Genomic DNA, 14344 nt, shown 5'->3' on the forward strand with positions numbered 1-14344 from the left:
GGAGGCGGCGCGCGCCTGGGTCCCGGTCGCGAGGAGGCGGAGGAGGATGTGGCGCGCGGAGGGGAAATGGCTGCCGAAAACAAGCCGGAAGGTGAGAGCGCGGCCGGGGCCGGGTCCCGCTCCGCACCGCCGGGACGCGCCCGGCCTGCCCGCCGGGCCTCCCCTGCTCCTGCCCCCGCCGCGGGGCGGTGGCGGCGGAGGCCGGGCTGCGCCGCGCGAAGTTTAGCGGTGGCGGCGGCGCCCCGCGGGGTCGGGCCGGGGCTGTTGAGGAGGGGAAGTGGGGGGGGGGGGGGGAAGGCGCGGGCGGGCCATGTGCGGCGGCAGGCCGCGTGGCGCCGGGGCCGCGGCGGCCGGGCCGGGTGTCGGGCACGCCTCCCGCCGCCCGCCGGCACGTGCCCGCCCGCCGCCAACATGGAGGCTGCGGCGGCGCGGGGCGGCGCAGGGCGCGGCGCGGGGCTCGGGGCCGCCGCTCGCCGCGGACGGGGCTGGGCCCGCCGCCGCCGCCCGGGGTCACGCCGCGCCGGGCCGGGCCTTCTCGCGCCGCCCCCCCGCCCCCCCCCCCCCCCCCCCGTTCCTTGTCTTCCCCTCCCCCCGCGGCGGCGGCGCACGTGCCTCGCGGGCGCGCGCCCGTCACGAGCGGGGCGGCCTCGTCCGCGGCCCCGCACCGGGGCCTCCGCGCCGCCGGGCACGAGGCGGGCCGGGGGTGGGCGCTGCCGGGGCGGGCGGAGCGGCGCCACCCGGAGAGCGGCGGCCCGGAGGTGAGCGGCGGCGGCGGGGGGCGACCCGGCCCGGTGCGGCCATGGGTGGGGGGTAAAGGGGACGGGGACGGGAGGGGTCCCGGGTGCCTAACTCCGGGCGAAAGTTACCGGCGCGGCGGGAGCCGGGGCGCGGCGTGTCCGCAAGGGGGAAGCGCTGCTCCGCCCGCGGCCCCCCCTCCCTCCCGGCGGCATCCCGGGACGGGCGCGGGCGGCTCCCGCTGCTGTTCGTGGTGCTTCGTGGGGGGTGACCGGAGTCTGCCTGGGCTGGCTGTGGGACGCGCTTCGGGCCCGCCGGTGCGGCTGCCCCGGTTCATGGGCATCGCCCTGGTTGACGGGCATCACGCCGGCATCGGTGTAAATGAGAGTATGGGGCTGCTCGGTCCACAAGCTGTGCCCGGTGTCGGGGCCTCCATCTTATGGAGCAGGAGGTGGGAGGAAGGTCACGGTTTGCATCCTGCAGCCCACTGGCTGCCTAACCGAGGTTGGTAACTCGGGAGTGCCTTATGAATGTATCCAGCACCGTTAGGTGCCCCGGGGAGCTGCGCTCATCGCACAGATTCCATAGCAAATGTAATTCCTCTTTACCGGGAAGCTCCTTCCCAGGACACGGTGTACACATCCCATCTCCTCCACTGGGCATTTGCTCCCAGTGCTTTGGGAACATCAGGATTTTGGTTCATCTCCTGTTTGAGCAGCAGCGGAGGCTCTGGCTGCAGGGTTGCACCTTGTCCAGCACGACGGAGGCTGAGCACTACGGAAATGGACATTCTAAGTAGTGATAGTGACGATGAGCATTGTCAGCCTCATGTTTTATGAACCTCTTTGATGCTTCCAAATTCATTAGTTCCATCTTTCCTGTGGTCTGGAAAATGCCGGCTTCATTCTCTTCTCATTTGAGCTGAAGTAGATGATGAAGTGCACCGAGGTGGTGCGAAGCTGCTGCTTGGCAAAGGGAGGGAGGAGGGAGTCAGTGTCTGTGTGGACTTCACAGCTCAAACCGTGGTGTTCCAGTTCTTTCATGGACAAAAGTGCTGCCATCGAAGGACACTCGGGCTCGATTCTCAATTTGGGCTCCTTGTGCCCACGTATGGTGACATTTTTCCTAGGTAGAGCTGTACAGAGCCACGCAGGTCAGTGCTCCTTGGCTACAAATGTGATTTGTCCTTTATGCTCATTACTTGATGCAATATTTGTCATGTTCTGTGTTGGCAACTGGCTTTGGTGGGGCCAGACTGGTTGTAGTGGGCTGCTGGTTGCTCTTGGCTGGGCAGCGGTGGGAAATGCTGGTGTTCAGGCCAGGCCGGTGGGGTTCCCGTAGTAAGCTCCCGGAGCAGCTCCTGTGCTGACCTAGTTCTGTGGTCTGCTCTCAAGGAGGTGAGATACAAACCATTCATTCCTTGAACTTAAACTCCTCCTGTCAGAACCTGAATTCGGAATCATTCTAAAGTGTGATTCAGGACAGGAGTTTCAGCAGTGGCACGGGTACTGAGGAGAGAGCACAGACTGCTTTAGGTCTTGGTTGCTTTCATATTTACAAGCCAAGTGTAATGGGAGGTACATGGTGTGTAGCAGCACGGCTGTTCTTGGGGAGCATCTGCCTCATCCACCCGTGGGGCTTTGATGGGAGCAAGCTTCATGAACAGCTCTGCTGGCCTACTTGGTGTTGGGGGCTCCCTCTTGAGCTGCGGCCGAGGTGGTTGAGGGTCTCATCAGTGCCTTTGCTACAGTAAAGGCCTCTGCGTCTCTGGAATGGGGTGAGTTTCCTCTTTGGTCCCATTGGGTGCGATGGCCAAGAGGCCCTGGCTGTCCTTGGCAGAGGGTTTGGGGTCTTGTAGCTTCTGTGAGCACCTAAAGTGAAGCATGAGGGTGGCCCTCGAGGTGCCGGCTCAGCAGCTGTAGCGCCCTGGACTCAGTGGGTTGGGGGTCTCCTTCCCATTGCAAACGTAAAGTGTTTTAAAAGCTCAAACTGGAAACAGTGTGCAGAGAGAACCTTTGTGCTTCAGGTTGCCCAGAGAAGCTGTTGCTGCCCCATCCCTGGCAGTGTTCAAGGCCAGGTTGGACACAGGGTCTTGAAGCAAGCTGCTCTAGGGGAAGGTGTCCCTGCTGTGGTAGGGGTTGGAGCTGGATAAGCTTTAAGGTCCCTTCCAGCCCAAACCAGGCTGGGATTCTGAGTTTTACTTCTGCATGTGCTCATGGACCGGCACCCGTGATGCCCTCATGTTCACACCACGCCAGGCTCAGTTACACGCAGTTGTAGAGTCTCTGCTGATTCAGGCCGGGTCTGCAGGAGGTGGAATGTCTCCACCAGAGCCAAGGGGTTTTGGCGGCTGCTCGGGGTTTGTTGTGGAGGCTGACCGAGGCACTGGTTCCAGCTTCAAATGTTAGTGAATGCTGAGAGCCTGTTTGGGCAATGTGCCGCTTGAAAACAAAACAGTCCCCATTTGGTTGTTAAACAGCAAATATTTACTTCCCTCTGCGGAAGTGTTGCATAACGTTTTATTACTTGGACAAACCTGAGCTTGTTGGGAGCGTGACGGATGGGTTCTGCCGCGCTTGCCACTGCTGTCCCACGCTGGGCTGTCGGGAGGAGGCCAGGCTGGAGCTCACTCCGGCCATTGCTGGCCACAAAATCTGCTCAGTTCCAGCACTTGCGTTGTCAGAGGTGGCAGTGAACCCCTACCAGTGAAGGGTCTGGTTTTTCTTGGAGGGCTGGGCAGTGTCAGAGAGTGGACTTCAGTCACTTCTTCCAAACAGCAAGGAATTATGTGTGTGAGGTCAGTTTGTTTGAGTATTGGTGGTTTCGGAACTGTTTTACACATGAGATTCCTGATGTAAGGCATGGGGCTTGTTTAAAACTCCATTTTTACATCCGATTCCACATCTCATTAATGATGTCCCCGAAAGCTTTGGCTCAAAGGGTTTTTAGGTTCTTTCTGTGCGGTTTTAAAGCTACCTCTGTAGAAGGGCTCCTACAGCTGTTGTAACTTAGACTTCATTTCCTGGGTCAGGAAACAGCGAGAGGATTATGTACAGGTTAAAACAAATGCTTTTACAATTTAATCTTTAAGGAGTTGGTGCTAATTTTATGTTTCGTATGTTTTTAAAGGGCTCTTCTCAAACAGGAAGTCTTTGAGACCCACTTGCAAAGGTGTATGTTGTCAGAGGAAGGGGAAGCAGCTCTCCTACCTCTCTGTCCAGGCAGCCTTCAGAAGGAGGCAGCTGGAATGTGACCTTCCTTTCCCAGTGTCCCTTCTGTCTGCTTCAGTAAACCAAATATATCTGCAGGGATATAAAGCCCACAACAAACCCAAATCTTTCCAGGGTGCGAGATGAAGGGGATACAGCACATTGTGGAGTTCTGTGCTGGTTAATTAAAGCCAACACTTCCAGCAGCTTCCTGCAGCTGTGGGGTTTCCTGCCTCTCTTCCACACCTTGCTGAGGTTTGGCTTTTTGGTTTTTATCCCTCATTCGTGTCCTGTTTTCACCCACCTGCACCTCATCAGCTCTGCTGTGTGTGTGAAACCCCATGGGTTTGGGAAGGTAAGTGCTGGTGTCTGTCTTAGCCCCAGGTTTTGGGGTGCAGCACATGTCCTCTTCCTGGGGCAGCCCTGAAGGTGCAGCTTCATGCTGAGCTATGACATTGGGTGGGCAAGAGCAAACTCGTGTTGTCACCAGGAATGGAGAGCCCGGCATCCTGCATCCTTCCTCTGCTCCTATGACATCTTGGGTTCAAAGGGTTTGGGGTCTTTCCTGGCAGGTCTCTGGTGGGTTTCCAAACTCAAACTGTCCACAGCATAAAAAAATGCCAAGAATAAGTAATATTTTCTGTGGCTGGTGGCTGCCTGTGTGGAGGCTCAGAGTAAATTTCACCAGCCTCAGCCAGTACTTTGGGACTTCTGGTAAATGTGTTGTGGTGTTGAGAGCATGTGCAGGTTGGAAAGCAGTATAAAGAGTGGTTAATTTTTACTGGGCACAGCTAGTAATACCCACCCCTCCTCAGCTTCATTGTGGTTGGAGAAGTTGTTTTTTGCTGGGCCTCACTCACTCACAACGTTTTGTTTCTCCTTAGCTTCACCGTGGTTGAATTTGATGGTGGAATTCCATTGAAGACCAAGGGGTGAGGGAGTCAATGGCAGGTCTAAACCAAATGAATTGCTGGCAATAGTGAGCGTTTTGTACAAAAGAGCCTCTTTGTAATGTTTAAACACCATTTACCTCTCTTGTGAGGTGGTGGGGAAGGTAGCCAGCCCTAAGTCATTACTTCATCATAATGGACTTATAAAACTTGTGTTTGTGATTTTATAGGCTTATTCTTTATTTCCAGTGTAGAACTGTGCACAAATCAGCAGCTGATCAACACCCATTCAGCCAATTCTCCAATTATATGTTATATTGATAAAGTGTGCTAGTTAAATGGTCCACAGATCCGGATTCACCTCCTGGATCACAGAAGATTTAAGAACCAACTGAAGAAGGAAGGGGGAGGGATTGTTTGGAGAGGGGGGTCGAGCACAGACTTGCTGTGTGATTTGCTGTTGTGTGCTTTAAAGCTTTATGGCCCGTGCTGCATCCCTTGGGAGGATGAAGTGCAGGGAGCATGAAGAGACCCATAAAATCACGAAGGGTTTATGTGGTATAATTAATATGGAACTTTCCATGAACTTCATAATAGTTGTACTTTCTTAATTTCACATGAGTGTCTGGTTTGCTAGTAAGTAATCTTGAAGATTGCCAATGGGGCTTAAATTTGGGGCTTAAATACTGAATTTCTGACAAGATACATGGCAGGCTACTGTATTTTAGCATGTAGTTTCTGCGTTGTAGTTTCTAGAGCAGGCTGTGTGTGCCTTGGGAAGTGTGTTTGAAACACCCACCGCATGTAAATGCAGCTTTACTGATTCTCCCATGTGAGTGCAGCTCTGCTCGCACAAGCACTTCGTGCTGATGCTGGACAGGTCACTCATGGCAAAGCTAATCCAGGGAAGCTCGCTCAGGTGCAAACCTGGCCCTTGCACACTAACATAAGTAAGTTTTGTGGTGTTGTAGGTACTTAACTACAGAGGAAGTTTTAGTTCTAAATAAATGTAAAGTTTTGGGCCAGAGTGTGCTGGCTGCTCCAAGTTGGGTGTGGGTGCTGAGCAGTGTCTCTCATCTGGCTTCATCAGGAGATGCTTTGGTAGGTGAATGGGTACGTTGGGGTGACTAGAACAGACTGGATTGAAGCCACAGGACAACTACTGCTTTTTTGCTCTACCTCCCTAAAGGTGGTTTAATTGGAAGGGTTGTGATGTTACAAGTGAGGAACATGGCTCTTCTGGAGGAAGGTGAAGTCTTGGTAGCCAGCCCATGGTGGGGATGGCAGATCCGGTGCTTGGGGATGTGCTGATGGGGAACGCTTTACAAGGGGAGCTGAGTGGTGGGGTGACCACAGTCTGCTGGTAGCCTCAGTGCAGCCGGGAGAGCAATCCTTCTCCTCCTCTGTGCACAGTTTCCACTTCACCTCCGTAGACCTTCCTCCATCTGGGAGCAGATCAGGAATGGTTCTGACAGGTGGAGAAGCGTGATTTATAGCAAATGCATATGTGTCACTTGGGACCAGGCGCTTGCTTGTTCTTATCCCCCATAGCTGGTTGGCCAACTTTGTCCTTTTCCAAGGTCAAACCCGTTTTAGAGGTCGCTGAATTCAGGATTCACTTCCCATAACATGACTTTGTGTCATTCTGACTACAAGGCTGGAGGATGCTGTAATGAAAAGCCCATCAGATCTGAGGCAGTTGTTGTTTTCCACGTTGGGGATTTTTTGGAATGAAGAAATGTCATTGCTGAACGCAGGAGAGGGAAGGAAATGTGAGATGTAGTCACGTTACAGGCTGAGGAAGATGACCTTCCATGGCTATAATAGCACACAGGTCCAAGATGCCGACAACAGGAGTTGGAAGGTTTGGAGTCAGCAAGTTCTGACAACTTGCACCAAAACATTTTTAAGGGATCTATTATCCATAGGCGCTTTCTGGATTAATAATACTGATAATTGATGACAGTGGAAGAAAGTTAATAAAATGAGCTGAATAATTAGAGGTCTGCCAGCCTTGCACAATAATGGAATGAGTGATAGAGGACTTGACTGATACGGAGGTAAGGGAAGTAATACAATTAATGTCAATTAAAATGTGCCCATGGAAAATAAGCTGATGAGATGTAACTGGGGATGTAGTTTGGCTGATAAAAGCAATAATGTGTGCTGTAAAATACTTTGCTGCCTTAATGAATTGAATGTAGTGCAGTGCAATATTTTGAATGAGAAATGAAAATGGAATAAAATTAACATGGGGAATATGAAGTAGGTACCACCTAAATCAGGTGGTGGATCTGCACATAGAGGTGGGAATGGCTGGGGACTGCTGTCGTGGTGGTGCTTTGTCCAGCACCATTCTTTGCCTCAAGCAAGTTTGGGTCTTTGTGGATCATCCCAAGTGTTGCAGTGAAGCTGTGAGCGGCCAGGGTGGTGGGAAGTCTGGGGGCAGCAACACAAGGGGGACATGGAGCTGTTGGAGAAAGTCAAGAGGAGGCCACGGAGCTGCTGCGAGGGCTGGAGCAGCTCTGCTCTGGAGCCAGGCTGAGAGAGCTGGGCTGGGGCAGCCTGGAGAAGAGAAGGCTCCTGAAGGGGAGACCTGAGAGCAGCTCCAGTGCCTAAAGAGGCTGCAGAAAACCCGGAGATGGGCTTGGGACAAGGGCCTGTAGGGACAGGCCAAGGGGACTGGCTTGAACCTGCCTGAGTGGAGACTGAGATGAGCTCTTAGGCAGAAGCTCTTCCCTGTGAGGGTGCTGAGGCGCTGGCACAGGGTGCCCAGAGAAGCTGTGGCTGCCCCATCCCTGGCAGTGTTCAAGGCCAGGTTGGACACAGGGGCTTGGAGCAAGCTGCTCCAGTGGAAGGGGTCCCTGCCCGTGGCAGGGGTTGGAGCTGGATGAGCTTTAAGGTCCTTTCAACCCAAACCAGTCTGAGATTAAGTACAAAGGTGATGGTCATGCATCCAGAACATTGACTGGTAAAAAAGATGTGACTAAAATGCCCTGTCTGAGATGGTCAGTGTCAAACTGGAAATGCTGGAGCGACAATTAATGGAGAGACCCTTTTTCCCAATTTCTTGATCAGGTCAGTGAAGATCAGTACTGGCATAGACAGAAGAATGGAGTTTGTTGATTGAGTCTAATGCCAGTCGCACAGGAAAGTTCCCAATAACTCAGGGAGCACCCAGGACTCATAAATTGCAGAGCAGCTCACGTTTATCATACACATCGCTGCTTTTCTTGTAAACTCATCTGCTGTGCTTGCACGAGTAGTTGATTTAACAGCATGTATATTGTTGAACTTGACACATCCAAGAGTATAATCAGGCTTTAGAAATACGAGGCTGTCTCGCTGCTGCTGAACTGCTCCCTCCTTGCCTCGGTGGTGTGGGACTGGGCCTGGGGTTGCTGCAGGTCACGGGTAGTGTCTGTGTCGTGGTTAATGCAGAGGAGGTTTATTATGACACCAGCATCTGTTTAATGACATGAAATGATGAGATGTGTAAGAAGAAAAAGTTAATATCCTGTTGCTGTGCACTTCCAAATAGGAGATAACTATACCTCAGTTCTGTAGGGTAAAATGCCAGTGAGTAAGGGGACTTCTCATGTACCGTTGCCTGGTGTATCTCGTGAGGTGTGAGGACGGTGCTGGGAGGCAGAGATGGTTTGGGAAGGAGAATGAGCAGATCCCTGGTGTCTTACCCTGCTGCTCCAGTTCCCTGTTCTGTAGGGACCAGTTTGGTCTGTAAACATGCACCGTATGTGTGGATGCTCTGATTCCTCAGGTGGTGGCAGAGGGGTGATGGAAAGACACAATCAGGTTAAGGCTTCTGGGGCTGTTACTGGACTGCAGGGCTTTTTGGGTCGCCTTTTTGGATGTTAAGAGGAGCTGATGCAGTTTCTGCATCTTTAGCAACAAAACAAGGAATAGTTTTGTGTTCTTCAGTATTTCTGCTTTTGACCCCTGGGGTACGGGGAGGTCAGGAGGTTTCTATCCCTCTACCTCATTTTCACATTGAGGAGCTCCATTCACTTGGAGTGGTCCATGGAAAGAAAAGTAACCAGTTTGTAACGCGGTACAGTGCATTTTAGTAATAAATGAACTAACAGGCCTTGAGTTGCATTTCTGCTGCAGCTTGACAAAATTATAGCAGGTGCTGGGGCTCTGTGCTTATTTACTTGCAAATCCTGTCGAGTGTGAAGTTCATGTATGCCTTCCCTGACGGGTCCTGCTGCTGTGGGCGCTGCTTCCCTAACATTGTGTCCCTATTGCCTGTAGAGTTTGTCAGAGAGGGAAAGAATAAGCTAAAATAGGCAGAGGTAAGCACACACACAGGCTCCTCGTGTACAGATCTGAGGGCTCAGCTCCAACTTGACAACCACAAGGAATTAAACTGTACTTCTGTTTCTGAGATAAAGGTGTTATTTCAACAGAAAGCCGTATTCCTATGTGCAGTGACCAGTTCCCTGCTCTCTGACAAGGGAACCGGTGGGTTTATAGGGCTTGTTGCATGCAGGTCTCCTATGGGAACCACCTTTTCTGCTGTGTGCACATCACGTCTCTCCTCTTCTTTCCAGATGATCATGGGAACAGCAATGGCAGTCATGTAAAAATCTTTTTACCGAAGAAGCTGCTTGAATGTCTCCCAAAATGTTCAAGTTTACCGAAGGAGAGGCACCGCTGGAACACTAACGAGGTAGTTAAATCTCTTCTTTATCCTTGAACCTACCAGCTTGCTTGATGCTTAGGGATTTGTTCTGGAGCGTGCCGCGTCAGTAACTGAATATGAATTCCCTGGCTCTGGAACCTGTTGTGCAAATAACAAAGCCCTAGTACATGTTGCAAGTGAGCTTTAAACCAACTTGGAGGCAAATGTGGAAGTTGACTACTAGTATAGTAGGAGTCTAGTGCTCGTGTGTGTGTATGTCACTTGTCTCAGAGTCAAATCTTGTATCTTACTGCTGTGACTCAAAACTGTGTCAAATTAGATAGGTGTTTTGGTAGTGTGTTAAACAAGGTGTTATATTACTATGCCTAAAGACTTGTGAGCGGAAAGCTGGCAAATGTGCTCTATTCTGGGAGATAACCAGCTGACTCCTGTCTGAGAAACCTGGTTAGGGACAGGGGCCATGTGGAATTGGGTGTTGCATACAGGAACCCCATTACCCTGACTGGCAGTTTGCACATCTCCTGTTAATGCACCATGGATAGGTTCACTGAAACTAAACCAAAGGTGTGTGGTGGGCTGATGCAGAGCTGAACTACAATCCAGCTAGCTCTGTGATCCCTGCCCTTGTTCCTGCTGGGCAGCAGGGCTGGAAGTTACACAGCAGTGCCCACACTGTAGCTGTAGTTTTCAGTAGCACTGTGGGGAATCACTTAATAGCAGAAGCCATCATCTTTGAGGAATTCCTGTAAAACTCCATGTAGTGTGTGCCTGTTGCAGACCAACTGTTCTGGTCCCTCTGATGGAGCGTTTGTGACTTCTAAACATGTTAACAAAAACTGAGTTTACTGACCACCATTGCCAAGATAGAGCACAGAGTCAGGTATGGATCCGTTCATGTGTGTGTTTGCTGAGTGCAGATCAAACATGCATCGCTTCATATGGGTGTTTGCTAAAGCTGGAATCCTTTCACCCCCCCCTTTTTCTCTCTGTGAGTTGAAGTCGAGTATCTATTTTTATCATACCAAGTCCTGTGACAGGATTCATTGGGTCTTTGGGGGAGTTGCTGGCGTTGACTCTTTTGTGTAGATGGTTTTTGTCTTGGGTCATTCGAATTGAAATGCAAATTGTAGAAAATGTGGGTTGCAATTTATTCCGTGATGCCGTTTATACTAATGGGAACAGAGCATGGAGTAAGAGCGATTCCAGCGGCTCCACAAAATGATGTTTTGACAAAGACAGCTGAGGAAGAAAGCTCCCTGCAGAGGTTTGGCAGAGTGATGCTGCTCCTTGTTATTGGAAACGGCTTGTTGGGTTTTAGTCACATTTCTGTAGTATTTCTGTTGTCCTGGTTTAGAGCATTGTGTTTGGGTTTATACACACAGGCTTTCAGCTTCTCTTTCTGAGCAGTATTTGGGGCGTGCAGCCTCCCAGAGTGTGGAATGTGGCAAAGGAAGTTCATCATGTAGCTGGAAACCTTCATTATTCATAAGCATAATGCAGATGGGAAAGTGTAGGAGCTCGGGAGGCACATCAGGCCGGGGGAAGGTCTGGGAGCCTGCCTTCTGCAGGAAGGGCTGGCATTCCAGAGGCAAAAAGTGAACTGAGTGGCACTGCTGGGGTCAGCTTGTCTCGTACCTTAACTCTAGCTGGGTTGTTTGCTAATAACCCCAGATCACCACTGGTGTGTTAAAATCCAAGACCAGCCCCCTTCTGTCCTCCTGGGTGTCAGGTTTATCACAGCCATTGGTGTCTGTCCAGAGCCTGTCACTGCCCCGCCATGGGGACAAGGAGCTGGGTCTGTACCTGGGTTGTCTATGGCACTGCCTCTGCCAGCGTGTTAGGTGTGGGTCACAGTTGCATTATTTAGAAAGAAGAGCTGTTCGTGTGACCAGAGTTTTGGCTTTGTGAGCTCGCAGAGGAAAAAGAAAAAGGCAGAATCTTGTGTCTGGATGAAATCTTGGCAAATCCGTGTTAATTACGGGGGAGGAGGGAGCTTAGCTTACAGATTTATTTCCCTCCCCACCCCCAACCTGAAAGTTTAATTCTGTTCCCTGTTACAAAACTGGGATTTTTCTTAGGGTATAATTGAATAATAATGTTGGACTACATTTCAGAGTCATTCAGAAGGGAATCTGTTTTTTCAGCTGAGTACACAGGTGTTCAGGCTGTGCTGGTGAAGGCACGAGCTGTAAGAAGAAAAAGATGTATTTTGTACAGCAGTGCTTCCAGAATCTTTGTGTTAATGCAAACCCACCGGCACTGCTTGTGAGACATCACTGGGGAGGTTTAGTGAAAGAGGGGAAAGAAAAAAAACACATGGAGTAACTTACGGATCTGAGTGCCTGTGATGCTGGTGTCCTCAAGCCTTCGGACAAACCCGAGTGTCCCATCTTGCAGGGCTTGTTCCTTCCTTTACCAGGGCATCGCCATGGAATGCAGCAAATAACTTATTTCTGAGCACTTCCATCTACATCATGGATCTGTGCTGCTGTGGATCAGGTAATTGGGATGGAGAAAGTGTCCTCGGAGAGCCGGGTGGGTGGTGGTTGACTTTACACTTAGTAAAATAACGCAGCGAGCAGCGAGAGAAATGGAGCATTTCCAGATGCTTAGAACACGTTATCAAGGTGTTTGCTTTCCGTCAGCTTGTGCGGTTTTAACTGATATGTTTGATAGAACAAGCTGTCATCTCGTCTTAAATCAAGTTTATAGTAGTTTTATATTTCCTAGAGAAGGAAGCGCTCCTTCTAATTCAGGGTTGTTTTTTCGCATGAGATAGAAAATCGTAAGTTTAGCCAAGCAATTTAATTACAGATGTACATTTTCTGAGGTGCCTGTGAAGAGAACGTGTGCTTATTCTTCTTGCTTTGGGGGAGGACACACAGAGGGTTTTCATACAATTCCTCATGTTAGGAGAAATCAGTTCATTACCAGGAAATTCTGTGGTGCTCTTGGGTGGTGCTTGCTCTTTGCTCTGACCGCTTTAGTGCTTGTGAATGTGGATCTGGTTTGGATGCAGGAAATGCATCCTGGGTCTGCTGGGAAGTGACCGGGTTATCTGGGAGCAGCAGTGGGTGCCGGGACTCAAGGGTGCTGGGGTAACCTTGTTTCCGTACAGTGCTTGCCAGGTGCAGGGTTGCAGCTTTGAGCAGAGCTGCCTTTCATTAATGGAGTTGGCAGCCGCAGTCATTAATCATCCTGGTAAACACTTAATGACACGGGACGAGGAAGAAGAAAAAGTTAAACATCGGAAATGGAAAATGCTACCTAGGGCTTTTGTTTCTGACAGGTTCTGTATTTACAGGCCCTCTTGGGCAAAGCCTAGAATTTCCACCGTAGGAAAGCCAAGTTGTAATTGCTTCGTGTGCTGAGGCTTTTCTGGAGGGGCGAGGCAGCAATGCCCCAATTCCAGTCTGACATCCAGCATCAACCTACTACATATTTTTAGGCTTAGCTATTGCTTGGTACTATGCAAATAAATGCAACTACAAAACTGCATGGAGCATTAGTTACATGGGAAGGGATTCCGTGACGATGCTGCGCTGGGCACCTTGAGTCGCGTCCTCGCAGAACATCTCTGATGTGCTCTCACAATTTTGCTTTGCTGGCACAATGGTGACATTCTCCTCTTCTCCTTGACTTTGAGCTATTTCCTGCCTTTTCTCTAAAGCACAGAAAAGATGTTGAAGGTTTGGGGAATTGCCTGAGGGGCTGGACGGGTTTGGGAAGCATTCACCCACACCAGCAGAGAGTGGGTGCAGGCGATGCGTTGTCTGTCACTTGCTACCCCAATGCCGCCTCAGCCCCAGCAGCTCAGCGTCACAGGCAGCTAGTGACATGTTTGTTCATCACAGTACCACTCCAGGTAGGGACCAAGCAGTGTGACCTACTGCTACTTCAGTTTGGGTTTTTTAGATGCTTTAAAGTGCCTTTTAGAATCACCTGTGTCTGAAAACGCACCTGTTTGTTTTAAGGCTGCCCTGCACGGTGTGGTGTATTGTAACATTCCCCTACATTACCAGTTCATCCCTTACTTACTGGAGTACCATAATGTGTTCTGAACTCGTGGGACTGGCTGTTGCCATCACTGTAGTCATGGTGAGGAAGTGTCCAGGTCCCCTCTGCAGTGTGCCAGCAAGATGGCAAAGCTCTGGCAAGCAGCAGTGCTCGCTAGTTTCCTGAGGACTGTAAAGTTACTCAGTGTGTTTTGTTTAATGCTTTCCATTAGGCTGGAGTTAATTCCAATGTGTTTCTCTTAAGCGCGGTTTCCTGGAGGCAGAGGCCGCCGGAGCACTTAGAGCTGGAGCCTCCTCGCGCCCGCATCGGCTCGGGGATCTCTGCAGAGCAGTGGGAGTATTTAACTCTGACTAATTGCCTGCTGCCCTTGTGATCACAGAGTAGAAAATATTATGGTGCTGTTGGGGAATGCTGTTATTAGAAGTTTGTTGCTCCACTCCTGGCACGCGGGGTTGCTCTTGTGTTTTGCTGAGTTGGGGTTGGAACACCTTAACATAAGGGTTTGTGGGGGACAAGTGCCTTTCCCACATCCCACCCGGGTTTGTCATGAGCTCGCTGGGTGCTTGCCGCACCAGCTTTGGGTACCGCACTTCCCAAAGCATGTCCATCCTCACAGCTGTCAGCAGAGATGTAGGAAAACCCAGGTTCTTTAGAGCAGAAGAAAAACCTCTGGAAGTGAAATGAGAAGGAAGTAACGCTTACACGTTACTGGGGAGAGCAGAGCTGGGAGTAAACTGTTAGTACACCTGACTGATGCCGTCTGGCAGGCGCGGGCGGCTCTCCTGTGCCTGTGATGATGAGTTAGGGAAGGAGATGGAAATTCCTCTCTA

At 50.9% G+C, this 14344-nt stretch overlaps 1 protein-coding gene across 8 annotated transcripts in view; it reads left to right on the top strand.

The window, feature by feature from the left end:
* Nucleotides 1-6: 6 nt before the first annotated feature.
* CAMTA1 (calmodulin binding transcription activator 1) overlaps nt 7-14344 on the top strand; it is a 223855-nt gene continuing 209517 nt past the window's right edge. For all 8 annotated transcript variants that reach the window (XM_057410214.1, XM_057410219.1, XM_057410218.1 and 5 more), the window contains exons 1-2: nt 7-91; nt 9406-9524. In XM_057410214.1, the coding sequence (XP_057266197.1) occupies nt 67-91; nt 9406-9524 (144 nt within the window). In that variant the 5' untranslated portion in view covers nt 7-66. The remainder of the gene's footprint in view (nt 92-9405; nt 9525-14344) is intronic.

This window comes from Pezoporus wallicus, unplaced genomic scaffold, assembly GCF_028554395.1.
Source record: "Pezoporus wallicus isolate ANWC-B61680 ecotype Strahan unplaced genomic scaffold, APGP_CSIRO_Pwel_v1 contig_14862, whole genome shotgun sequence".
Lineage (NCBI taxonomy): Eukaryota > Metazoa > Chordata > Aves > Psittaciformes > Psittacidae > Pezoporus > Pezoporus wallicus.